General features: G+C 40.7%; 1 protein-coding gene and 2 pseudogenes across 1 annotated transcript; 1 reads left to right on the forward strand and 2 right to left on the reverse strand.

The window, feature by feature from the left end:
* Positions 1 to 413: 413 nt before the first annotated feature.
* Positions 414 to 3,846, reverse strand: LOC143570155 (small ribosomal subunit protein eS6-like). The gene is made up of 6 exons (XM_077055886.1): positions 3,775 to 3,846; positions 3,605 to 3,669; positions 1,937 to 1,994; positions 1,740 to 1,848; positions 1,389 to 1,661; positions 414 to 849 (listed from the first exon to the last, which is right to left on the reverse strand). The coding sequence occupies exons 1-6, from the start codon at positions 3,778 to 3,780 to the stop codon at positions 611 to 613; spliced, it is 750 nt and encodes a 249-aa protein (XP_076912001.1). The 5' UTR covers positions 3,781 to 3,846; the 3' UTR covers positions 414 to 610.
* Positions 3,847 to 8,578: 4,732 nt separating this feature from the next.
* LOC143570167 (putative wall-associated receptor kinase-like 16 pseudogene) lies at positions 8,579 to 9,358 on the reverse strand (annotated as a pseudogene).
* Positions 9,359 to 9,745: 387 nt separating this feature from the next.
* Positions 9,746 to 12,406, forward strand: LOC143570169 (putative wall-associated receptor kinase-like 16 pseudogene; annotated as a pseudogene).
* Positions 12,407 to 20,574: the final 8,168 nt, after the last annotated feature.

A 20,574-nucleotide genomic window follows, 5' to 3' on the forward strand; every position in this document is an offset into this window, starting at 1 on the left:
ACCTATGTGTCATAAATATATTGGATCACTTGTGGGTGGATAAAGCCCCACTACCCTTAGCCTAAAAGTGAAGCGAAAATTTAGGCTAGAGATTAAATTCGATCTCAACCAGGCTTACACACAGTCGGTTTTTGGGAGGCAAATTTTACCCGGAAGAAGAGATGTAGGTTTTTCCTACCCGGCGTTGTAGTCTGTATGCAATCCCAACTTATAGTTTGTCATTGAATTACCCATATAGCTAGACTTTATTTGTCAGTCATTTAAAGTAAAAAAAAATAAACAGATCCTTAAAAATTACAGCATTAGAAACCATTTAATAATTTTTTTGATAAACTCACTTTTCTCTTAAAAAGACTAAATTTTATATGAAAACTACACATAGCCTTAACATGTTTTGACACCAACATCACAAAGAAAAAAACATCACCATATAATAAAATCTTACCAATAAAACATCAATGATCCAGAAAACATATAACAAAATCATATCAATAACAAAAACCAAACAATAATCCAACTTACAACCACAAAAAAAAAAACACAAGAAAATCATAATCAAATCCTCTCATATCCAAATCATTATCAAACTATCAATTCAAAACTCGTTACCTTACGCTGCAATAGACGGCTTCGATGCAGCAGAAAGCCGAGACCTTTTCTTAGCTAAGCTCTCGCTACGCCTTTCTCTCTGTTCCTTCAATCTTGTAGCCAAAAGCTTCTGGTACTCCGCAGCCTCGGATTTCGCCTTCGCGATTCTCTTCTTCTTATCAGCAATTCTCGCACGCTTCCTTTGTAAAGTCAACGGAGTCACCAATCTTTGAATCTTCGGTGCCTTGCTAACTTCCTTTCCTGTTAAATAAAAAAATCAACAATTTATCACCGAGTTTGCGAAAACTCGTTGTTTTAAAAACGGGTTCAAACCGCGGTTGAACCGGTTAAACCAGATTTCGCACAGCAGAACGGTATTTTGAGTCCGGCTTTTTTGGCCAGTTTGCTAGAACATCGTACTGGCGGTTTTTGTCTAAAACACCGGTTCTATGTCCGAGAAATTTTTGATATTTGCGGCCCACATTTTTTCAAAATTACTTTTAACCCAACAATTAACATTCAAACGTGTAAACTTTAGAACTTTTTTTTTACTTTAGAACTTTTTTTTTAAAATTGAGTGATTTTGCATTATTTTTTTAATATGGATTAATTTTTTTATTATTTTTTGTTATGGAATCATTTACTTTTGGGTTATTTTTGAATTGAAGTTACATTTATAGAAAAGTATAAGTTAAACTATTCAACCGGTTAGACCTTCCGATATAACCCGGTTCAACCGGTTTTTAAAACATTTCGGAAAACTAACTTGCTGATGTGGCACTAAATGAACAAAAAGTTACCAGCTTTGTTTGTGAAGGTTCTTCGGTATGTATTAACATACTTTCTAACATCATCTTCTTTGGAAAGATTGAAAAGCTTGCGGATTTTGGAAGCCCGTTTTGGACCTCTCATCCTCGGCTTTTCAACATCAGTCAACCCCGGAAGATCATTTTCACCCTTCTTCACAATCACCAAGTTCAAAACCGAAAGGTCTTGGCTTACGATGCAACCGCGAACCGACTTTCGTCTCCTCTCACCGTTCCTTCTTCCGTACCCACGGAAGCAGGGCGTTCCTGTAATTTGTTCGTAAATCTAGTAATTTAGATGAAGAAATGAAAATAAATATTTATGATGATGATAAAAATATGAACCTCGAACAAGAAGAAGGCGAACACGCCCTGGAGTTAAGACTCCCTGTTTCATTGGGAAGCCTTGCTTATCGCAGCCGCCCATGATCTTGAAAATATAACCTTTGAATTCCTGGAAGATATAAAAATGATGAAACTTTAGTTATTAATTAAGAAAATGACCAATAATATTTAATTATATTAGAAATAAACTGTTTTACCTCGCCAAGAGCATCTCCGCTAACTTCTTGTGAGATCCTCTTGTCGAAAAATGCTCGGCTACAAAATAATAAAAAAACAACTTTAAATATGTTGTTTAACATAATAAAACTATAATGAAATAAGAAAATACAGATTTTATCAGCAAACAAACCAATTTGTGCTATGTACAAGCTTCATGAACAAATTAATTTGATTCTGATATTTGAGAGTCAGATTCATCAAATGTAGTAAACAAATATGAAGTAAAAACTGGTTACATAATAGCTATTGTTATATATCAGCATATAGGTGCAAACAAGCTCAAGCTGCTTGCACCTATATGAAAAGCTCAAAATAAGCCAAGCTTTTTCAAGCTTGGGCCAAGCCTTATCCAAAGCTTGTTTTGTTATCAAACCCGAGCTCGTGCCTTGTGTATTTTTAAGTTTTACCTCCTTTGGCCTTCTATGTATCAATGTCACGCTGCACGAGCCAAGCTTTGGCTCGTTTAAGGTACTACACAAGCTCAAGCCACGCTTAGCCTCATTAAAGGTTTTCCTCAAAATAATTACAAAAACGTACAAAAATTACTTAATTCATAATAAAGAGGCCGAGCTCGAGCTCGAGCTCGAGCTCTCGTAAGTCAAAACGAGCTTTAAAAATAATACTTTACAAACATATATGTAAATAATTATAAAATTTAGAAAACAATTAACAATAAAGGAGTAGACCTCGACCTCGAGCCAATTTAAATATAAACAAGCCAAACTCGAACTCAACTCGTTTACACCCCTAACTTATGACAATTATTTTAAAGCCCTAAGCATATAATCTAACATCTAAAAACTATACATATCAACAACTAAACCAAAACAGAATCCAAATTACTTAATGCATAATAAACGAGCCAAGCTCAAGCTTGAAAAAACAACTCATGAGCTGAGCTCGAGCTCTCGTAAGTCAAAATGAACTTTAAAAATAATACTATACAAACATACATGTAAATAATTATAAAAATTATCCATAAAAAAACAATTAACAATAAACGAGCCGACCTCAAGCTCGAGCCATCTTAAACTTAAACAAGCCAAACTCGAGCCTTAACGAGCTTAGAATTAGCTCATTTACACCCCTAGACCGAGTCGAGCCAAGGTGAGTCTGAGCTCGAGCTCGAAATTAAACGATGCAGATCAGCTAGGATCGTGTTCAGGTTACAAAAACAAGCCAACTCAGCTCGGGTTGTTTCAAATCAAGTTTCTTTTAGCTAATTTTATTCAAGCTTTTATTGAGCAAGCCACAAGCCCAAGAATCTAAATTACTTAATACATAATAATAAACGAGCCAAGCTCAAGCTTGAAAAAACAACTCATGAGCCAAGCTCAAGCTCTCAAGTCAAAATGAGCTTCAAAAATAAAACTTTACAAACATATATGTTAATGTAAATAATTATAAAAGTTCTCTATGAAAAACAATTAACAATAAACTCAGCTCAGGTTGTTTTATTCGAGCCATTATCGAGCGAGCCACAAGCCCGAGCTTTTTGAACTAAGATCTAAAAATAGAATCTAAACTACAAAAACAAAACCTTTATTCTCAAACAATACGCAATACACAATAAACATATTAAAACTAATAAATTCAATAACATTAACATGCAAATGCTTAATATTATTATATCCAATTAGGCTTACAGCTTCTGATCATCGTCAATTTCGAGCTTCTTCTGGCAACCAGTGGTCGGATTAGCAATACTGAACTGCAATTACGTAAATTAAATTAATAATAATCATAATAATCGTATGTATTAGTGAAAACAGTAACTTAATTGATGCAGATCTTTAATATTAATAATAATGCATACCTTCATCTTCTTCACTCAAATGGCGGCCAAGAGAATTAGGGTTTTATGCTCTCACCAGTTAAAGTGATATATATGTAGGTCTGGTTGTAATAAGAAAATTAGTCTTAAGGACAGGAAATAACCTTGTCCACTCATATTAAAATTGAATGGTTGAGAATAGATTAGAGGGATCATAAAGTGTAAAACAATGTTACGGGTATAATAGGGATAACACATTTGTTGACTTTCTCTCCCCACATGCAAGGCACAGGTCAAATACACTCATCATTTTCAAATGCCCATAACTTTTTTATACGACATTTTTTTTCAAAACAATTTCATCATAATAACGAGTGTTTTTTTATCTTTTATATGAGTACCATATTGCAATATAAAAATAAAAAAAATTCATGGGTTTTTTACATAGTGTGTTTTACCAAAATTGTGTTTTACAAAATTGTGTTATACAAGTGTGTTTTATTTTTTCATAGTGTTTTTTACATTGTGTAATTTAATTGTGTTTTTTGCGTTGTGTCTTTTTCATGGTGTTTTGTTTTCCGACGAAATTTCCGAAGACTTTTCCGGCAAGGTGGTGGCGGTGGGTGGCGGTGGGCGGTGGTGGTTGTAGGAGATAAGTGAAAATTTAAGTGTGTTTTAATTAAGTGGGTTTTAATTAAGTGGGTTTTGAAATTAAATTAAGTGGGTTTTCAATATTAAGGTATTAGACAAAAATACCCTCCTTCCTAGCCTTCTTAGGATAATCAAACTTCTTATTTGATCATTTCTCTGTATATGTATATATAGAGTCTGTATAGGTCCTTGTTTTAGTTTCTTATTACTATTAGACCCCTTGGAGGCTATATTTGTTTGTTATTCTAACACCTCTTTTATAATAACTAGTTTTATATAATAACACGCGGGGCATATTGGATAACGCACCGGGTAGGTCAGATATATTTATGTACCCTTTGCGTGTCAGTTGTGCACTAATGTGGGTTTGATTGGTCAACATATAAACCACTAAAATATAAAAAGAACGACATATGTTCGATCGGTAAAACCCAAGTGTTGTCGGTCTCGGGCGTTGCGAATGTGAGTCTGTAAAGATCAGGCATTAGTAAATCGTATGCGTTTTCGGTCCCAGGCGTTACGACAATGAGTCGACACGAATTCAGTCGGTTATGTTTGTTACGATACATGTAAACAAAAAGGTTGATACAACTCAGATGTTGGTAAATACCAAAGATTGTATGTCCTGGGCATTTCATCGTTAAGTCAAGACGAATAACCTTTTAGTTATCTAGTAAAAAAACCAAGATGATATGGACCGCTTTGGTGCCGCCACTTGGCCCAATAGGGGCTTAGCGGCACCAAAGTTGTAAATTATATATATTTATAATTGTAATATAATTTATAATTATAATATAATTATAATTATAATATGAGGCGGAAAACATAGACATTGGTTTGAACATGTTTAGACAAGTCATTGGTTAGATGTCGCGGTGGATTTTTTTCTTTAACTTTTGGCTAGCTGATTTCAATTTTCAATGGTTTGGTTTCGGGTTTCGTTGACATATAACCGTTATTGACAGTTTGGCTCATGGTTTAATTTAAAACTATCAATATCAGATTGCAAACACCCCTACGTAAAATGTTGTTTTTTACAAAAAAAAAAAAATCTATAACAATATTATACTCATATTAAAGAGAATAAATGGATTTCAAAACGCTTAACGGAGGTCAAAACGCATAAATGGACGTCAAAACGCATAAAGGGACGTCAAAACGCATAAATGAATGTCATTTGTTCATTGCGGAGGTCATTTGTTCGTTTCGTAGGCCATTTGTTCGTTTCGATGGTCATTTGTTCGTTACGGATGCAGATAGGCGATCAAAGCACAAATGAACAAAACCAGAGGGTTAAAAATATATGAGTTACACTAGCTCACTATTGTGATGTATTGTTATCAATTTGCAGGAATCATTAAAAAAATCTCGATAGTACGACTGTCATCAATTTTCTCTTCACTTCATCATAATTGATTGACAATTACAATCACCACGATAAAATAGTCTTCAACTGATTCAGTGTCTTGCATTCTGATAGGGTTTTGGTATGTTTATAACAACGATGATGAAAATCAAAAGATAATAATTGTATTTAATTGAAAGATTTGATCACAAGGATCTACAAGGATAATAACCACAAGTGGTCTCGGGCTATGCCCTTCTCATGCACATGGCAATGAGCCTAACAACTAACCAATTCTATTCCCCCTTCCCCAAGCTACTAGTCCTCTTTATTTATAACTATAAAAGTTACATATACCCCCTCCCACAATTGCAAAATACTATTTAAGTGAAAAACTTCCATACGATTCCTATCAATACTCCCCATAACACAAGCCTTGTCCTCAAGGCTTGGTAGAAGACCCCGACGCGGAGAAAATACCCCCATTCGGGTGGAAATCGTCCATATGTTCCAACTGAAAATGCAGCCCCTCGAATCCATCCGGTTCATCATCGTCGAGCAACATCACACGAAGTCTACCCTCGGGACATTTATGAGTTGGACTATAGAGTTGTCCCCACTTGTAGCATTGACCCTTTTTCCGACGTTCCTCCCACTCGGTGCGAGATAAGAAACGCACACCGCGATCACTTTGACCCGCTTGACCACTTGCAGAATACAAAAGGGAGTTTCCGGTAGGTTTAGACTTCGACGTACCATCCAAACGGTGCCCGAACCCGTAGCCCAATAATCCCGGCTGTTGAACATAGCGAAAACGAGACGACAACGTATGAGAATCTAATGGCCGAAGCATCAACTCAACATACTTAGCCAACGACATCGCATCAATACATGAGGTTGGGCGATGTAAACGAACCCTCTGTTTGACATCATCCTTCAATCCCGCAAGAAAATAACCAATAACTTGAGGCTCGGGTAAACGAGGAACCAAAGACAACAAATACTCGAAATCATAAATAAAGTCAAAAATGGAATCAAATTGTTTAATAGTTGCCAATTGTTCATACGGATTCTGAATCGTGAGACCACTAAACCGTTGCAACAGTTCTGATTGAAAATCAATCCACAAAAGAGATGGTCGAACCTGAGTGAGGACCGTAAACCAGTGATGAGCAACACCAATCATACTCACTCGAGCGAGCTGGAGGCGAGAAGCATCCGGAGTCTGATCGAGATCGAAAAACAGGTTCGCCTTTTGGATCCAGCCTTGAGGATCGAAACCCGAAAACTCGGGTAATTTAACTTTCTTCACAGTCCAGGGTAAACCAGACGAAGGATCAGAAGGGTCCAATTTGGGCCCGAACGGTGAGAATACCATACCTGATGATCCAGATCCAGAAGAATCATCAAGAGGTTGCTTCTCCTGTGATTTCATCCATGCTAAAACAACTTTGCGGAATTCAGCGGATTCTGCACGATCGGCATTCAATACCGAGAGATGCCTTGATCTCGGTAACATTAGATTGGAGTTGAATAATTTGTTGTTCGTGAGCATCTAATCGAGAGGATTGACTCACCATGATGAAATTAGAAATTGAAGAAATAGGTGGAGGAATTTGGAGATTGAACAGGTAATAGTAATCAGATCTAGATCGGAAAGGAAAACGGAAATTGAAATCTGAGCAGAGGTGGTGAGGCAGGTCGGACCAATGATAGGGTTTTGGTATGTTTATAACAACGATGATGAAAATCAAAAGATAATAATTGTATTTAATTGAAAGATTTGATCACAAGGATCTACAAGGATAATAACCACAAGTGGTCTCGGGCTATGCCCTTCTCATGCACATGGCAATGAGCCTAACAACTAACCAATTCTATTCCCCCTTCCCCAACTAACCAATTCTATTCCCCCTTCCCCAAGCTACTAGTCCTCTTTATTTATAACTATAAAAGTTACATACACCCCCTCCCACAATTGCAAAATACTATTTAAGTGAAAAACTAACATACGATTCCTATCACATTCTTAGGCCATCAAATTTGTGTCACAATTATTATAGTCAAAGCTCGTAGAATGCTGCCTATAAACAAATGTTCTTTTACTAACTTAGGTTGCGAGTTTGTAATCAACGAGACACCACGCTTGATGGATCTCGTGGTTCTTTTGTATGATTCGTTAACCGCAACCGAAAGGTTCTTAAATAGCCATTAATCCACGTTATGCTACTTGTTTTTTATCAATTGCATATCGGTTTAACTTCCCAATATTGAAAGTTAAACTAAATATAGGGGTCCATGTGTCATTAGTAGTATATTTTATGTACTTGTTAAAAGTAGAATGGTCTGGTATGTATATTTGAAAATTAGAAACTGTTTATTAGGGTTAGAGTCACGACGTTTCAATGAAACATTGTGTCCGTTGGATGGCTATATAAACTCATCAAACCGATTGTAAAAATTTCAGATCAATACATCAATACAATATCAGAAAGTTTATTGTTCAATTCTTGTTCTTCTTCACTTGTTCATATCACTTTGTTGTATGATTGTTCTTGATTTACCAACACCCAAGATTTTATTTAAAGCAAGTTAATTATCAATTTTATTTACTCTATTCATATAAAGCAAGTTAATATCTTAAGGAAGTTAATATAAACACTATTCATCTAATTCATTGTAACAGATTTTTTTTATTAAATCGATTTCATGCTAACACGGATTTTAACAGTATAAGTTTCCTGTAATTTAATTTACTATTAGTTAAAAGGTTGCGTGAGTCATGACTGCTCTTTAAACTTATCTAGCTACTTGTAGGAACGTTACATAAAAAAAATACAATATCACAGCTCATTGATGGAAATCATTATGAACGATCGATCGTCTTAGTTGTTCAAGCTCATCTTTCACTGCCTTCATATTCGGCCTTTTCTTTCCCTCTAGCTCGATACAGTCTTTTGCAAGCTTAGCGACGTATTTAATACGCTCATTGATCCCATCTTTTTTAACTTGATCATCGAGAATTTGTATCAAGCAACCCCTTTCCAACGACGAGACAAAAAACATTGCCAAACCCAAATCACTTTCAGTTCCATCACACGAAAAGACTTTTCTACCCGTGAGCAGCTCCACAAGAACCATGCCAAAGCTATAAACGTCGCTCTTCTCTGTCAAAATTCCTGATCGAAAGTACTCAGGATCTATGTACCCAAGAGTCCCATGCACCATTGTTTGTATGTGAGTCTGGTCCATAGGAATGAACCGTGAGATCCCAAAATCAGAAACTTTAGCAGTGTAGTCATCGGATAAAAGTATGTTTGACGACTTAATGTCTCTATGAATTATTTGTGTGGTTGAGTGTATATGAGCGATGGCTTCTGCCGTCTGTGTGGCTATATTAAGACGTCTTTCGAATGTCATGGTAGATGCATAGTCTTTTTCATGTAGGTGGTGAAAGACGGTTTTATTGGTTACAAACTCGTAAACAAGAAGAGGAGTCCGTGTTTCTAGGCAACAACCCAAGAGCCTTACAATATTTGGGTGGCTAGTTTCCGATAGCATGATCACCTCGTTAATAAATTGCTCGATTTGGTTGTTGTCAATAGACTTGGACTTTTTAATGGCAGCCATTGCCTTATCTTCTGATGTACCTTTATAAACCGTACCGTAGCCTCCTTGACCGATGATCGGCAACAATAATACATCCAACATACAAAAGAACATGCACAACAGCCAAATCCATCTTTGTTTAGTAACTCCAAGCCACTAAATCTTAACTGTTAATATCCAAGAAGCAAAACAAAAACAGGCCAATCTATATATGTTATATCGTTTCTATAGGCTTTAAATAACAAATACAACTGATGTGAATCTAGAACAGTAGTTAGTTTTTCTTGAGTTACTAATGGCGATGACGACGATGTTGCTGCTTCAGCATTTAACAATACTGATCGCAATACTATCAAGAAAGAAAGCGGTATCCCAAGCAGTTCAATCACTGCCCGGCTGTTCGGATAAATGTGGGAACATTACTATTCCATATCCATTTGGGATAGAAGAGGGCTGCTACCTGAACAAACACTACCAGGTAAATTGTACGACACTAACGTTGTACTCTTAGACATATCGCTAGATGGTGTTATACATGGTGTTCTGCCAATGGCCTATTCGTGTTACAATCACACTCATAAACTCAACGGATCAGACTCGATAATATGGATGAAAAAGTTCTTCATATCAAAAGTATTGAACCTCTTAACTACTGTCGGTTGTGATACTAGAGCCGACATCATGTCGTTTAGAGGTGAAGACTATGTAGCAGGAGGTACATCATGGGGCAGGTGTCACAAGTTACATAACGGTTCGTGTAATGGATATGGGTGTAGGCAGGTACCACTCCCTTCGAGAATGTCAAAATTTCGTATCCGCTCGCAAAGAAACACGGGGAAAGTAGGGACTTGGGGTTTTAATAAGTGTTCATACGCGTTTATTGTTCAGAGACATCAATACACATTCTACAAAACCGATTTTGATAACATGCTAAATCGGCCTCTCCCAGTGGCTCTCGAATGGTCAGTTGGGAGTAATGATTGTGAACATTCACAAAAAAATAAAGCAAGCCATATGTGTAAAGAGAATAGTGTATGTATTGATCACTATTATTCCAAAAAGAAGAGGGGTTATACTTGTGTTTGTGCTCAAGGGTACCAAGGTAACCCCTACCTCCCAAATGGCTGCCAAGGTAAGCGTTATATGCATTAATATAACAAATTTCGTGAAATTACATTAATTTGACGTTATTTTACTAATTTCATGAAAATAACGTTAAAAGTGATGGAAGGTTAATCAGGCATCATGTGGTGGCGTTGATGGCCGAAAGACAAAGGTACACGCACCAATCAGTCAGTGTCCCAATGGTTGAGTGTTATGTGCCTTACGTCCAAGGCTTGATGCAAAACTACTATCGAGACCGGGGGGGGGAGCTATTGGTGGGATTTACTGAGTACAATGATGATCATGATATTAACATAACAAACAAACAAACGTGCCTAGTAAAATCTCATTAATAACATAAGCTACTCGTAGGGTTAGGCGAAGGTGGGATGATGGCATATATTTCCCCTGATAGATAGGTTGTTTCCACTGAGACCGTGATTCTACTGTTTAGTTAATATTATTAAAAGATTTCAATAAACAAATGCACCATTAGGATGGGTTTTGATGTTTTTTCAGATATAAACGAGTGTGAAGGCGCTCTAAATGATTGCATATATGGGACATATCGTTGTGTTAACACAAACGGGAGCTACAATTGCTTTTGCCCCATCGGGAAAGGGGGTGACGGTAGAGAGCATGGAAGTGGTTGTTCTTATTTAGAAGCTGCTAAGTCATTTGGAAAGACCTTATATACCGGTGAGTCTAATTTTTGTTTTTCATATAACTTCTAAAAGCATACATATACATGATCAACACGCAAATGAACAAAACTAGAGGCTTAAAAATATACTGTTACACTAGCTCACTATTTAGGTAGAAAAAATCGGACTCGGTCTAATTTATTAATAAGGGTATCAGAAGCTTTTTATGATCACTTAACAACATTGTGATGTAATAACTGTTTCTAATAAGAATGTTTATCAATTTGCAGGCATCATCATGGGTACTGCTACTTCGGTTATGTTAACACTTATCTTGTACTGGGGACTCAAACAAAGGAGGATCGCGAAGACAAAGGAGATGTTTTTCAAGAAAAACAGCGGCTTAATTTTGCAGAAAATACTCTTTGAGTCTAAACATTCCTCCCATATGGCCAAGATTTTTGCAGCAAGAGTTCTTGAAAAAGCAACGAATAACTTTCATAAAACCAATGTCATAGGTCAAGGAGGCTATGGTACGGTTTATAAAGGTATATTAGAAGATAAGACAATGGTTGCCATTAAAAAATCCAAGTCCATTGACAACCACCAAATCGAGCAATTTATTAATGAGGTAATCATGCTATCGGAAACTAGCCATCCGAATATTGTAAGGCTCTTGGGTTGTTGTCTAGAAACACAGACTCCTCTTCTTGTATATGAGTTTGTAACCAATAAAACCGTCTTTCACCACCTACATGAAAAAGAAAATGCATCTTCCATGGCATTCAAAAGGCGTCTTAATATAGCCACACAGACGGCAGAAGCCATTGCTCATATACACTCAACCACACAAATCATTCATAGAGACATTAAATCGTTGAACATACTTTTATCCGATGATTATACTGCTAAAGTTTCTGATTTTGGGATCTCGCAGTTCATTCCTATGGACCAGACTCACATACAAACAATGGTGCATGGGACTCTTGGGTACATAGATCCCGAGTACTTTCGATCAGGAATTTTGACAGAAAAGAGTGACGTTTATAGCTTTGGCATGGTTCTTGTGGAGCTGCTCACGGGTAGAAAAGTCTTTTCATGTGATGGGACTGAAAGTGATTTGGGTTTGGCAATGTTTTTTGTTTCATCTTTGGAAAGGGGTAGCTTAATACAAATTCTTGATGATCAAGTTAAGAACGATGGGCATATTAAATACGTTGCGAAGCTTGCAAAAGACTGTATCGAGCTAGAGGGAAAGAAAAGGCCGAACATGAAGGCAGTGAAAGAGGAGCTTGAACGATTGAGACAATCGTTACCGTGACCATTGTATTCTTTTTCTATTGGCAAAGTCTTCACTTTGTTATTTGTATTCCTAGATTCCCACTCTTATTATTTAAATTTTTTTCGACAGTATGACTTGCATCAATTTTCTCTTCATTCAAACGTAATGGATTGAAAATTATAATCGGTTAGAGTGATCTTTAACCAATTCAGTGTCTTTCATTCTTAGGCCGTCAAATTCGCATCACAACCACTTATCTAGTAAAGAAATACATAACATTGATAATAAAATAAACAAATACATAAATTCTATTGAAGTTTAGTTTATGATTAGTCTAATATATATAACTTATTACATGAAGGATTCTCGTTTGTTAATAACTTCAAATATACATTTTTATATGATGAAAATTGATCCATGCACGTTTTTATTTTACAAGGCTTTGTAACGTTAAGTTTGTTTTTCATTTGAATAAGTCTGTTGTAAACTCGGTCTTCTAGTTGAGTCTGAATCCTAAGTGAAGAAACGTGGATCGGCTCACTGGTAGACGATCAACTTTCCTCGGGTATGAGTATGCTATTTCACCGATGGTTCTCCAGAGTATGAATTCTTCCACCTACAAAACGAGCAGCACCGTGAACTTACCCCTCAGAAAGGGACAGAGGGGTCCTCTTTGGGGTAACCCTCCGGTGTGAGAATAAGAGATTGTAGGAGAAGATAATAACAATCCGAGAGTGAGTAAAGAATTGGAATGTATTTTCTTGCTTACCTCCCCTTGTGGAGGTGGTGTGGTATTTATAGTGTTAGGGTTTCCAATGATTGGGCTCAGATCCCATTAGGGCCTTTTTGGCCTCCTCCTATTGCTTTGCGCCACGTGTCCTTAGGACACCTGGTGCTTTTTCATTGATTATTCTCTGACCCAGGTTTTTCACCTGACCCATGTGCAATCACGTGGTAGCACATGGGTTTTGCTGAGTTGTCCACCTTTCATTGGCAGCTGTCAACATCAGCATATTCTTTATTCCTTAAAGGATACCTTCTGGAAGGTTGTCTGACGAGCACAATCAAGGTTGTCCTTATCCTGATTTGGATAAGGACGAGGTTGATTATGTGCATGTGTGATATGCGCCTATCCTGAGGATGCACGAGGTCTTCTCTTTATTCTCACGCGCAGATGTTTCATGCGCAGATGTGATATGCGCAAGCATATGTAATATGCGCCACGCGCAGATGCGCCACGCGCAGATGTGATATGCGTGAGCATATATGATGCGTGAGCATGTGATATGCGCCACGCGCAGATGCGCCACGCGCAGATGTGATATGCGTGAGCATATATGATGCGTGAGCATATGTGATATGCGTGAGCATATGTGATGCGTGAGCATATGTGATATGCGTGAGCATATGTGATATGCGCCATGCGCATAGGTTTTGGCTTTGTGCCTTCATGATATCTTGATTTCAAGCCTCTTGTCTATATCTTGTGGGTTGACCCGCCCCGCTCGATGTTAAGGCGGGTACATACCTCTTCAAGCCCCCCCAGTCTAATGTGTGTCTTGTCTCGCGCGAGCGAGGTAAGATAGATATTAGACTTAATAGTTTTCTCTTTTAATAGGGTTTGTCTTTTCCTTTTTTATTTCTCATCGTTGCGCGAAATTCTATCCTTTTGGTTGAAATGAATCGTCCATGTACGTGGTTGGTTGGTGCTGACATGCGTCAGAGATGGAGACATGTGTCAGACTTTTCGTGTGCTCGAGGTGCTACAGTTGCCTTTCCTGTCCCCTCACACAGTGTCAGGAACACGTGTCGCGCTTGTGTTGGCCTGCACCTGCGAGTGGGGGCGCGTGAACTCTGATCAGTACCTGTTTCGTTCCCTTTCATGTCCCCTCACACAGTGTCAGGAACACGTGTCGCGCTCGCGTTGGCCTGCACCTGCGAGTGGGGGCGCGTGAACTCTGATCAGTACCTGTTTCTCTCTCTCCTGGGCCTATAAAAGCAAGCCTTTTGAGTTGTTATTCTTCATCTTCATTGTTATTTCAGAGCTTTTTCTTTCCTTCCATTTTTATTCCGATTAAGAGCCTGTCTTTTGTTTCCCGATTTCCGTTCTTGAAGTAGCCTCTGTTTGATTCACAGTTGTATGTCTGATAACCCAGACACCACAATTTCCCCCAGCAAACGCCGTGTAAAATCATTAGTCATGTCCACTTTGAAGAAGACCGGCAAGGGAAAACGGGCTGCCGAGGCCTCGTCGGAGGAGGTGGGGAAGGGCAAGACCGTGAAGAGGTGGGATGAGATTCCCTGCAAATTGAGACAGTCTGATTTCGACAGTCTCATCGCCTCTCAGGGTTTTCTCCCTGAGTACGACTGTCTGCTCCCGGCGGCCGGGCAAACGGCGGCAGATCCGCCCACCGGCTATATCTCCTTATACTGCCATTTTTTCACTCACTGTAACCTTCGTCTCCCGATGACAAGGTTTATGGGTGCGCTGCTTCAATTTCATGGGATTCACATATCCCAAGTCCATCCTTTTGGGCTTGTGCGCATGACTCATTTTGAGTTCATGTGCAAAGCTCAGCGCGAGGAGCCCACCCCTCGGCGCTTTCAATATTTTTATAAGCCAAAAATCCAAGATTCTTGGTTCTCATTCATTCCTCGCAGTCAGAAGGTCAAGTGCTGCACTGTTTCCTTCAAAAGCTTTCATGACTGGTCTGAGAAATTTTTTTATATTAAGGCTGGTGTGATTCCCATCCAGATGACCATGCGCGCGATCACTTCTGCGCCCGCGGATGTGAATGTTCTTAAAAACCCAACTGGCGCATGGGTTAATAAGTTGACTGCTGAACCATCCCCCGCCAAGAATATTTGCGAGGAGGCGCTGGTGGGGGTTGGTATGAGCAGGAGGTGGACCGACAGCGCGACTGAGCCTGTTATCCAAGTTGATGGCTTATGTGAGTTATTAGCTCATTGCATTATTTCTGCGCGAATATAATTCGTTTTGCTGATATCATTTGTCTTGTTTTATGCAGTAAGCAAGGAGTACGTCCACGCCGCCTATGATGAGCATATGGAGGGTGGCTCTGTCGCGCTGGGCGCTGGGGAAGTTGGTTTCCCCGATCGCTTCGATGATATGTTCATCCCTGTTGATTTGGGATTTTGCTTTGACAGCGATGCGCCTGGTAGGCCTTTGTACTTATGCTTATGCCTTTAGAATACCAAATTTGTTTAACATTTCTGTTGCACGTATTGTAGATGCGCTCGAGAACTATGAGTTGGAGCTCGCGGAAGAAGAGGTGGAGGAGGAAGCTGAGGTGCCACAACTCAAGCGTAAAGCTAAAGGGAAAACTGGCGCAGGGGCCAGTAAAAAACAGAAGAAAAATGATGCCCCTGTTGCTCAGGATCCTCCTACTCAAGCGAAGGGACTTGAGAAAACCAAGGGGTTTACCTCCAAGTTTTCCTTGTCTTCTTTGCCTCAAGGTGTGGGCAGTCCTCCTGTCCACACGAGGTATGGTGCCGCCACCTCATCTCTTCGCGCGGCGGACAAGGGAAGCGGCGCTGCGCCTGCTGTTTCCTCTTCTCCAACAGGTATACTTTGTTTATATTTTGTGGTTTTATGAGCGTGATTCCGATAGAGTTATTAATGAATCTTTGCTCACTCAAATGTTTGTAGAGCCGGCGACCTTGGTGGATCAACATCAGGCGCAGCAAGGTACCGAGGCTGCGCCGAAGGTTGCTTTGAAGTCACCTGTTTTACCCTCGAAAAGGGGGAAAATGGACTTCATGGCGATGTTCAACTCGCGGACGGCGGTGCGCCAAGGTATATATTGCGCTTTGATTTTCTGACTTTTTTCATTTAGATCAAGTCATGAATCATTTCTCTTTGTCGGTTTTTTCATAGGAATTATAGCTGGCACACAAGCTGCTGGCGGCACTGCAGGCGCCGGCGCCGGCGCCGTTAGCTCTGCTCCTGCTCCGACAAGCACTGAATCTCCTCTTATTGGGATTACTAAGGAGCAGGAGACTATTTTACGCGCTGATCTAGCGGCGTCGAGACCTCCCTCACCTCCTCCTGCGCGCAGCCCTCCTCGCGAGACTGGTTTTGATTTTTCCAAGTCGCAGGAGAAAAGACCTGTTACAAAGGAGGATGAGGAGGTCAATTTTGAAGACTCCGATGGCGGCCGCGCAAGCCCTGTAGCGCCGCGAGATTTCGTGGCGCAGCCTTCCCGTGGGGCTGGCGCTGACTTTTCTGCTTGCTCTCCGCAGGTATAAGTTCGTTTTGCTCCGCTGTGCGGACTTCCATATTAGTGTTTAGATGACTAAAACGTTGCTTTGTGTTTGCAGGAAGCCGATCACATATACCGCCCGAAATGGAATATTACTGAGGATAGCTCATTTCAGTCAATGGGTGTGTGTGAAGACTTCTGGGCTCACTCTGTGCCTCCGGCTGAAAGGAGGTTTCAGGAGGACCGCGCCCGCGTGGACTTGCTCAACGACCATCTTTTTGCTGGGTCTTTGCTGCCTTCCAAAGGCAGCGTTGGCACTTCACAAAGGCAGCCTGCAGCTCATGCCCGCGCTTCACAAAGGCAGCGTTGGCACTTGCTCAGTTCTCGCTGAGTTCTGCTTGGAGTTTCTTTGCTGCCTTCCAAGAGCTTCGCAATGATTATATATAAGTGCGTGATGCTCTTGTGGAGGCCAAGCAAGAGGCTAAGGTTTCTGCTTGGAATCTTTCTGACGCTCGAGAGAGAGCTGAGAAACTCCAAGCAGAACTCAGCGAGAACTGAGCAAGTGCCAACGCTGCCTTTGTGAAGCGTGGGCATGAGCTGCAGGCTGCGCGGGAGAAGCTGCAGGCGGCAGAGGCGGATGCAGCCAGGTACGCGCGGCGAGTGCGCGATCTGGAGCTAGATGCAGAGGCGCGTGACCAAACTCTTGTGCAGGCTATCACTGACAAATCTTTATTAGAGAGTGAGGTTGCGCGCCTGAAGAAAGAGCTTGAGGCCGCGCGGGCAGAGAAGGATGAAGCCCTGGCGACGGCAGCGTCTGGCCAAGAAGAGCTCGATGCTGCGCGAGCGGAAAGGAATGAGGCCTTGGCGGCAGCAGCGTCCGACAGAGAAGAGCTAAAACAGACCAAGGAAACTGTTGAGTTGTTAAACTCTCAGATTCCTGCTCTTGAGACGTATGTTTCTTCCCTCGCGCAGGATCGCCAATGGCTAGTCTCACAGGGTATGACTCGTTGCGCTTATGCGATGAAATACTCAGACGAGTTTCAGACCCTTGTGATGGATTGCAACGCTGCCTCGCGCTTGGTGGGTCGAGCTGAGGGGTTTAAGGATGGCTGTGAATATAGCATGCTGAAGAAGAACCCATCCGACTACCCTTATCAGCTCGACGTTGTCTGCGCTGACATGGCCGAGGTGGGGGAGAAGTATTTGAATACTCCCATTCCCATCCTTGAGCAGGTATTTTAACCTTAATGTGTTTACCTTGACTTATTTTCCTAGTCTTTTTGTACTCATACTTTTCCTTATGATTTGCAGATAGCCTCGCTTGCTGACCAGCCCGATCTCGGCGCTCTAAAGAAATTACTTGACGAGTGTGAAGGGGCTGGTGGCGGCGATGATGGCGCGGGCAATGCTGCCTCTGCTAGCGGCTCTGGCGTGGCCAAAGGACCCGCTCCTGACACTATTGTGATAGAAGACGACTCCATTCAAGACGAACAGCTTGACTATGGCAAGTTTGGAGATGACGAGGAGCGGGCTGCGCCAGATGCTGAGGGAGGTAATGATGAGGGCGATGAAGAGGCTGACGTTGATATAGAGCCTTGAGAAGCCCTTCATGTTTTTTTTTATTTGTAGTTTGTATCTCATCATTTTGTAAATTTGTAAACTTCTATGTTTTGGAATGAAATTTTGTTTTTCCCTTATTCGCATCTTGCGCATTCCCCATTCATCTCTTTATATTGCATGTTTGCTTGTTGAATATAAGATATGCTTGCACGTTGAAATTTGAACAAGGTTGTAAGGAAATTATTTTACTTAATCCTTGTTATATTTTAAGTGATTTTGCAATATCCTGACTATGCTGACACGTGCCTTGGCATTTCATTATTCCTCTTTTGCGCGACGTTATCGCGCATTTATTATAGGGAATTATGAGTTTTTTAGCCTTTACGTGTCAGTATGTGTTACTCTGATATCCATTACAATTCCATGCGCGACCTCGACCTGAGACCTTAACAACTATGTTTTGGCATGTGCTTTGCCTTAGTTGTGCTTAGGTATTTTTATGGTCTAGCTGCGCATCATGTAGGATGGATGTTGTGAGTGATTTGAGCTAAGGCTCGTATTATTGGGCTAAGGCCCTGAGCTAAGGCTCATATTATTGGGCTAAGGCCCTGACGTTTTAGAGTTAAAACTCGTTAACGCGTTTGAGCTTGAAGCTCGCGCATGTATGTTTTACTTCGTTTTATTTTTAGTTTTGATGTCATTACAATGTTGTCATATTGCTCAAAATTAATAAAGGGAAGTGTGAAACATGTATGCAAAAGGTAATAGAACACACATTAAGAGAAAATAGCGCTTATCATTATTCATAATGGCTTAAAAAGCCTTGATTACAAACTTGACAATTTTTACATGAAACATTTTCTGAGCTGTGCTGCGTTCCATGCGCGCGGGATCTTCTTTCCATTCAAATCTTTTAAAGCGTATGCGCCTTTTCCCAATTCTTCCGAGACTTGATAAGGTCCCTCCCAGTTGGGGGACATTTTTCCCGGGGGTATCGCGCGGCTAGCTTCATTGTTCCGAAGGACAAAGTCATTCTTCTTGAAGTGGCATTCTTTCACGCGCTGATTATAATATTTTTCTAGTTTTTTCTTGTATTTGGCTTCACTGATGATAGCCGCCTCTCTGCGCCCTTCAAGTAAGTTGAGATCCAACCTCCTTTCGCGCTCGTTATCAATCTTACTCATCATGAGCACTCTATGGGATGGGCATCCAATTTCTGCTGGAATCATAGCCTCCGTTCCATAGGTTAGGCTGAACGGGGATTCGCCATTGCTGGTTTTGCTTAATGTCCTGTGCGCCCACAGGACATTAGGTAGCTCCTCGACCCATGAATGGGATTCTCCCTCCAACCTTTTCTTCAGCCCATTCAGCAAGCTTTTGTTCGCGCGCTCCACTTGGCCATTCCCCTGAGGGTGGTATACTGAAGTGAAGATTTGGTTGATGCGCAATTCCTTGAGCCAACTGGATATCTTCCTGTCGGTGAATTGTTTGCCATTGTCGCTCACAATTTCCATGGGCAGGCCAAAACGGCATATGATGTGGCTCCAAATAAATTGCTTCATCGCCTCGGCTGTGATTTTTGCTAGTGGCTTGGCTTCAACCCATTTTGTGAAATAGTCTACTGCCACTACCAAAAATTTTACTCGCCCTTGCGCTTGCGGTAAGGGACCCACAATATCGATTGCCCATTTGTGGAAAGGCCATGCGGAGGTCACCGGAATCAAGTTGTTCTTTGGCCGCATGGTGTTTGGCGCATAGCTCTGACACGCTTTGCATTTTTGGATCTCTTTTAACGTGTCCAAGTACATGCCTGGCCAATAGTAACCTGCGCTCATTGCCTTGGCAACCACCATGCGCGGGCCAGCATGTATTCCACAGATTCCTTCGTGTATCTCTCTGATCACATAGCTTGCTTCCTCAGCATCTAGGCATTTCATGAGCGGTCCAAGATAAGAGCGTCGATATAACGTACCATCAAGCAGTTCGTAGTTTTGCGACTTGTGTCTTATATTCCTCGCCTGTGCGCGATCGTCCGGTATCTTTCCCTCCTTCAAGAATTCCATTAATGGAGTTATCCATGATGAAGGTGTTGTATGAATTACAAGGACAGACTTCGCTCCCACCGACGGGTTGCTCATTACTTCCACCCTGACATCTTTGCCAAAGTGATCGAAGCTGGTTGATGCCATCTTACTCAGCGCGTCGGCAGACTTGTTTTGACTGCGCGGAATATGTATGATTCTGAAGAAGTCAAATTGCTCGATGAGTTTTTTCGCCTGCTCTAGATACAGAGGCATGGTGTTCTCCTTGGCATCATAAAGGCCATTGACCTGTGCTGCTACCAAGTATGAATCAACATGGGCCTCTAGCTTTTTAACTCCGAACTTGTGCGCGATGCGCAGACCAGCCAGCAGGGCTTCATAC

The sequence above is a fragment of the Bidens hawaiensis genome, unplaced genomic scaffold (genome assembly GCF_021521415.1).
Source record: "Bidens hawaiensis isolate Kalapana, Puna unplaced genomic scaffold, B.hawaiensis_p1.1 tig00024841_1, whole genome shotgun sequence".
Classification (NCBI taxonomy): Eukaryota; Viridiplantae; Streptophyta; class Magnoliopsida; order Asterales; family Asteraceae; genus Bidens; species Bidens hawaiensis.

Bases quoted from the DNA above. Each gene is read 5' to 3' on its own strand.
- LOC143570155 (XM_077055886.1), bottom strand. The intron at 1,995-3,604 runs GTAAGCCTAATT...ATTATTTTGTAG, and splicing joins ATTGACGATGATCAGAAGCT to CCGAGCATTTTTCGACAAGA. The intron at 1,662-1,739 runs GTTCATATTTTT...AACAAATTACAG, and splicing joins TCGCCTTCTTCTTGTTCGAG to GAACGCCCTGCTTCCGTGGG.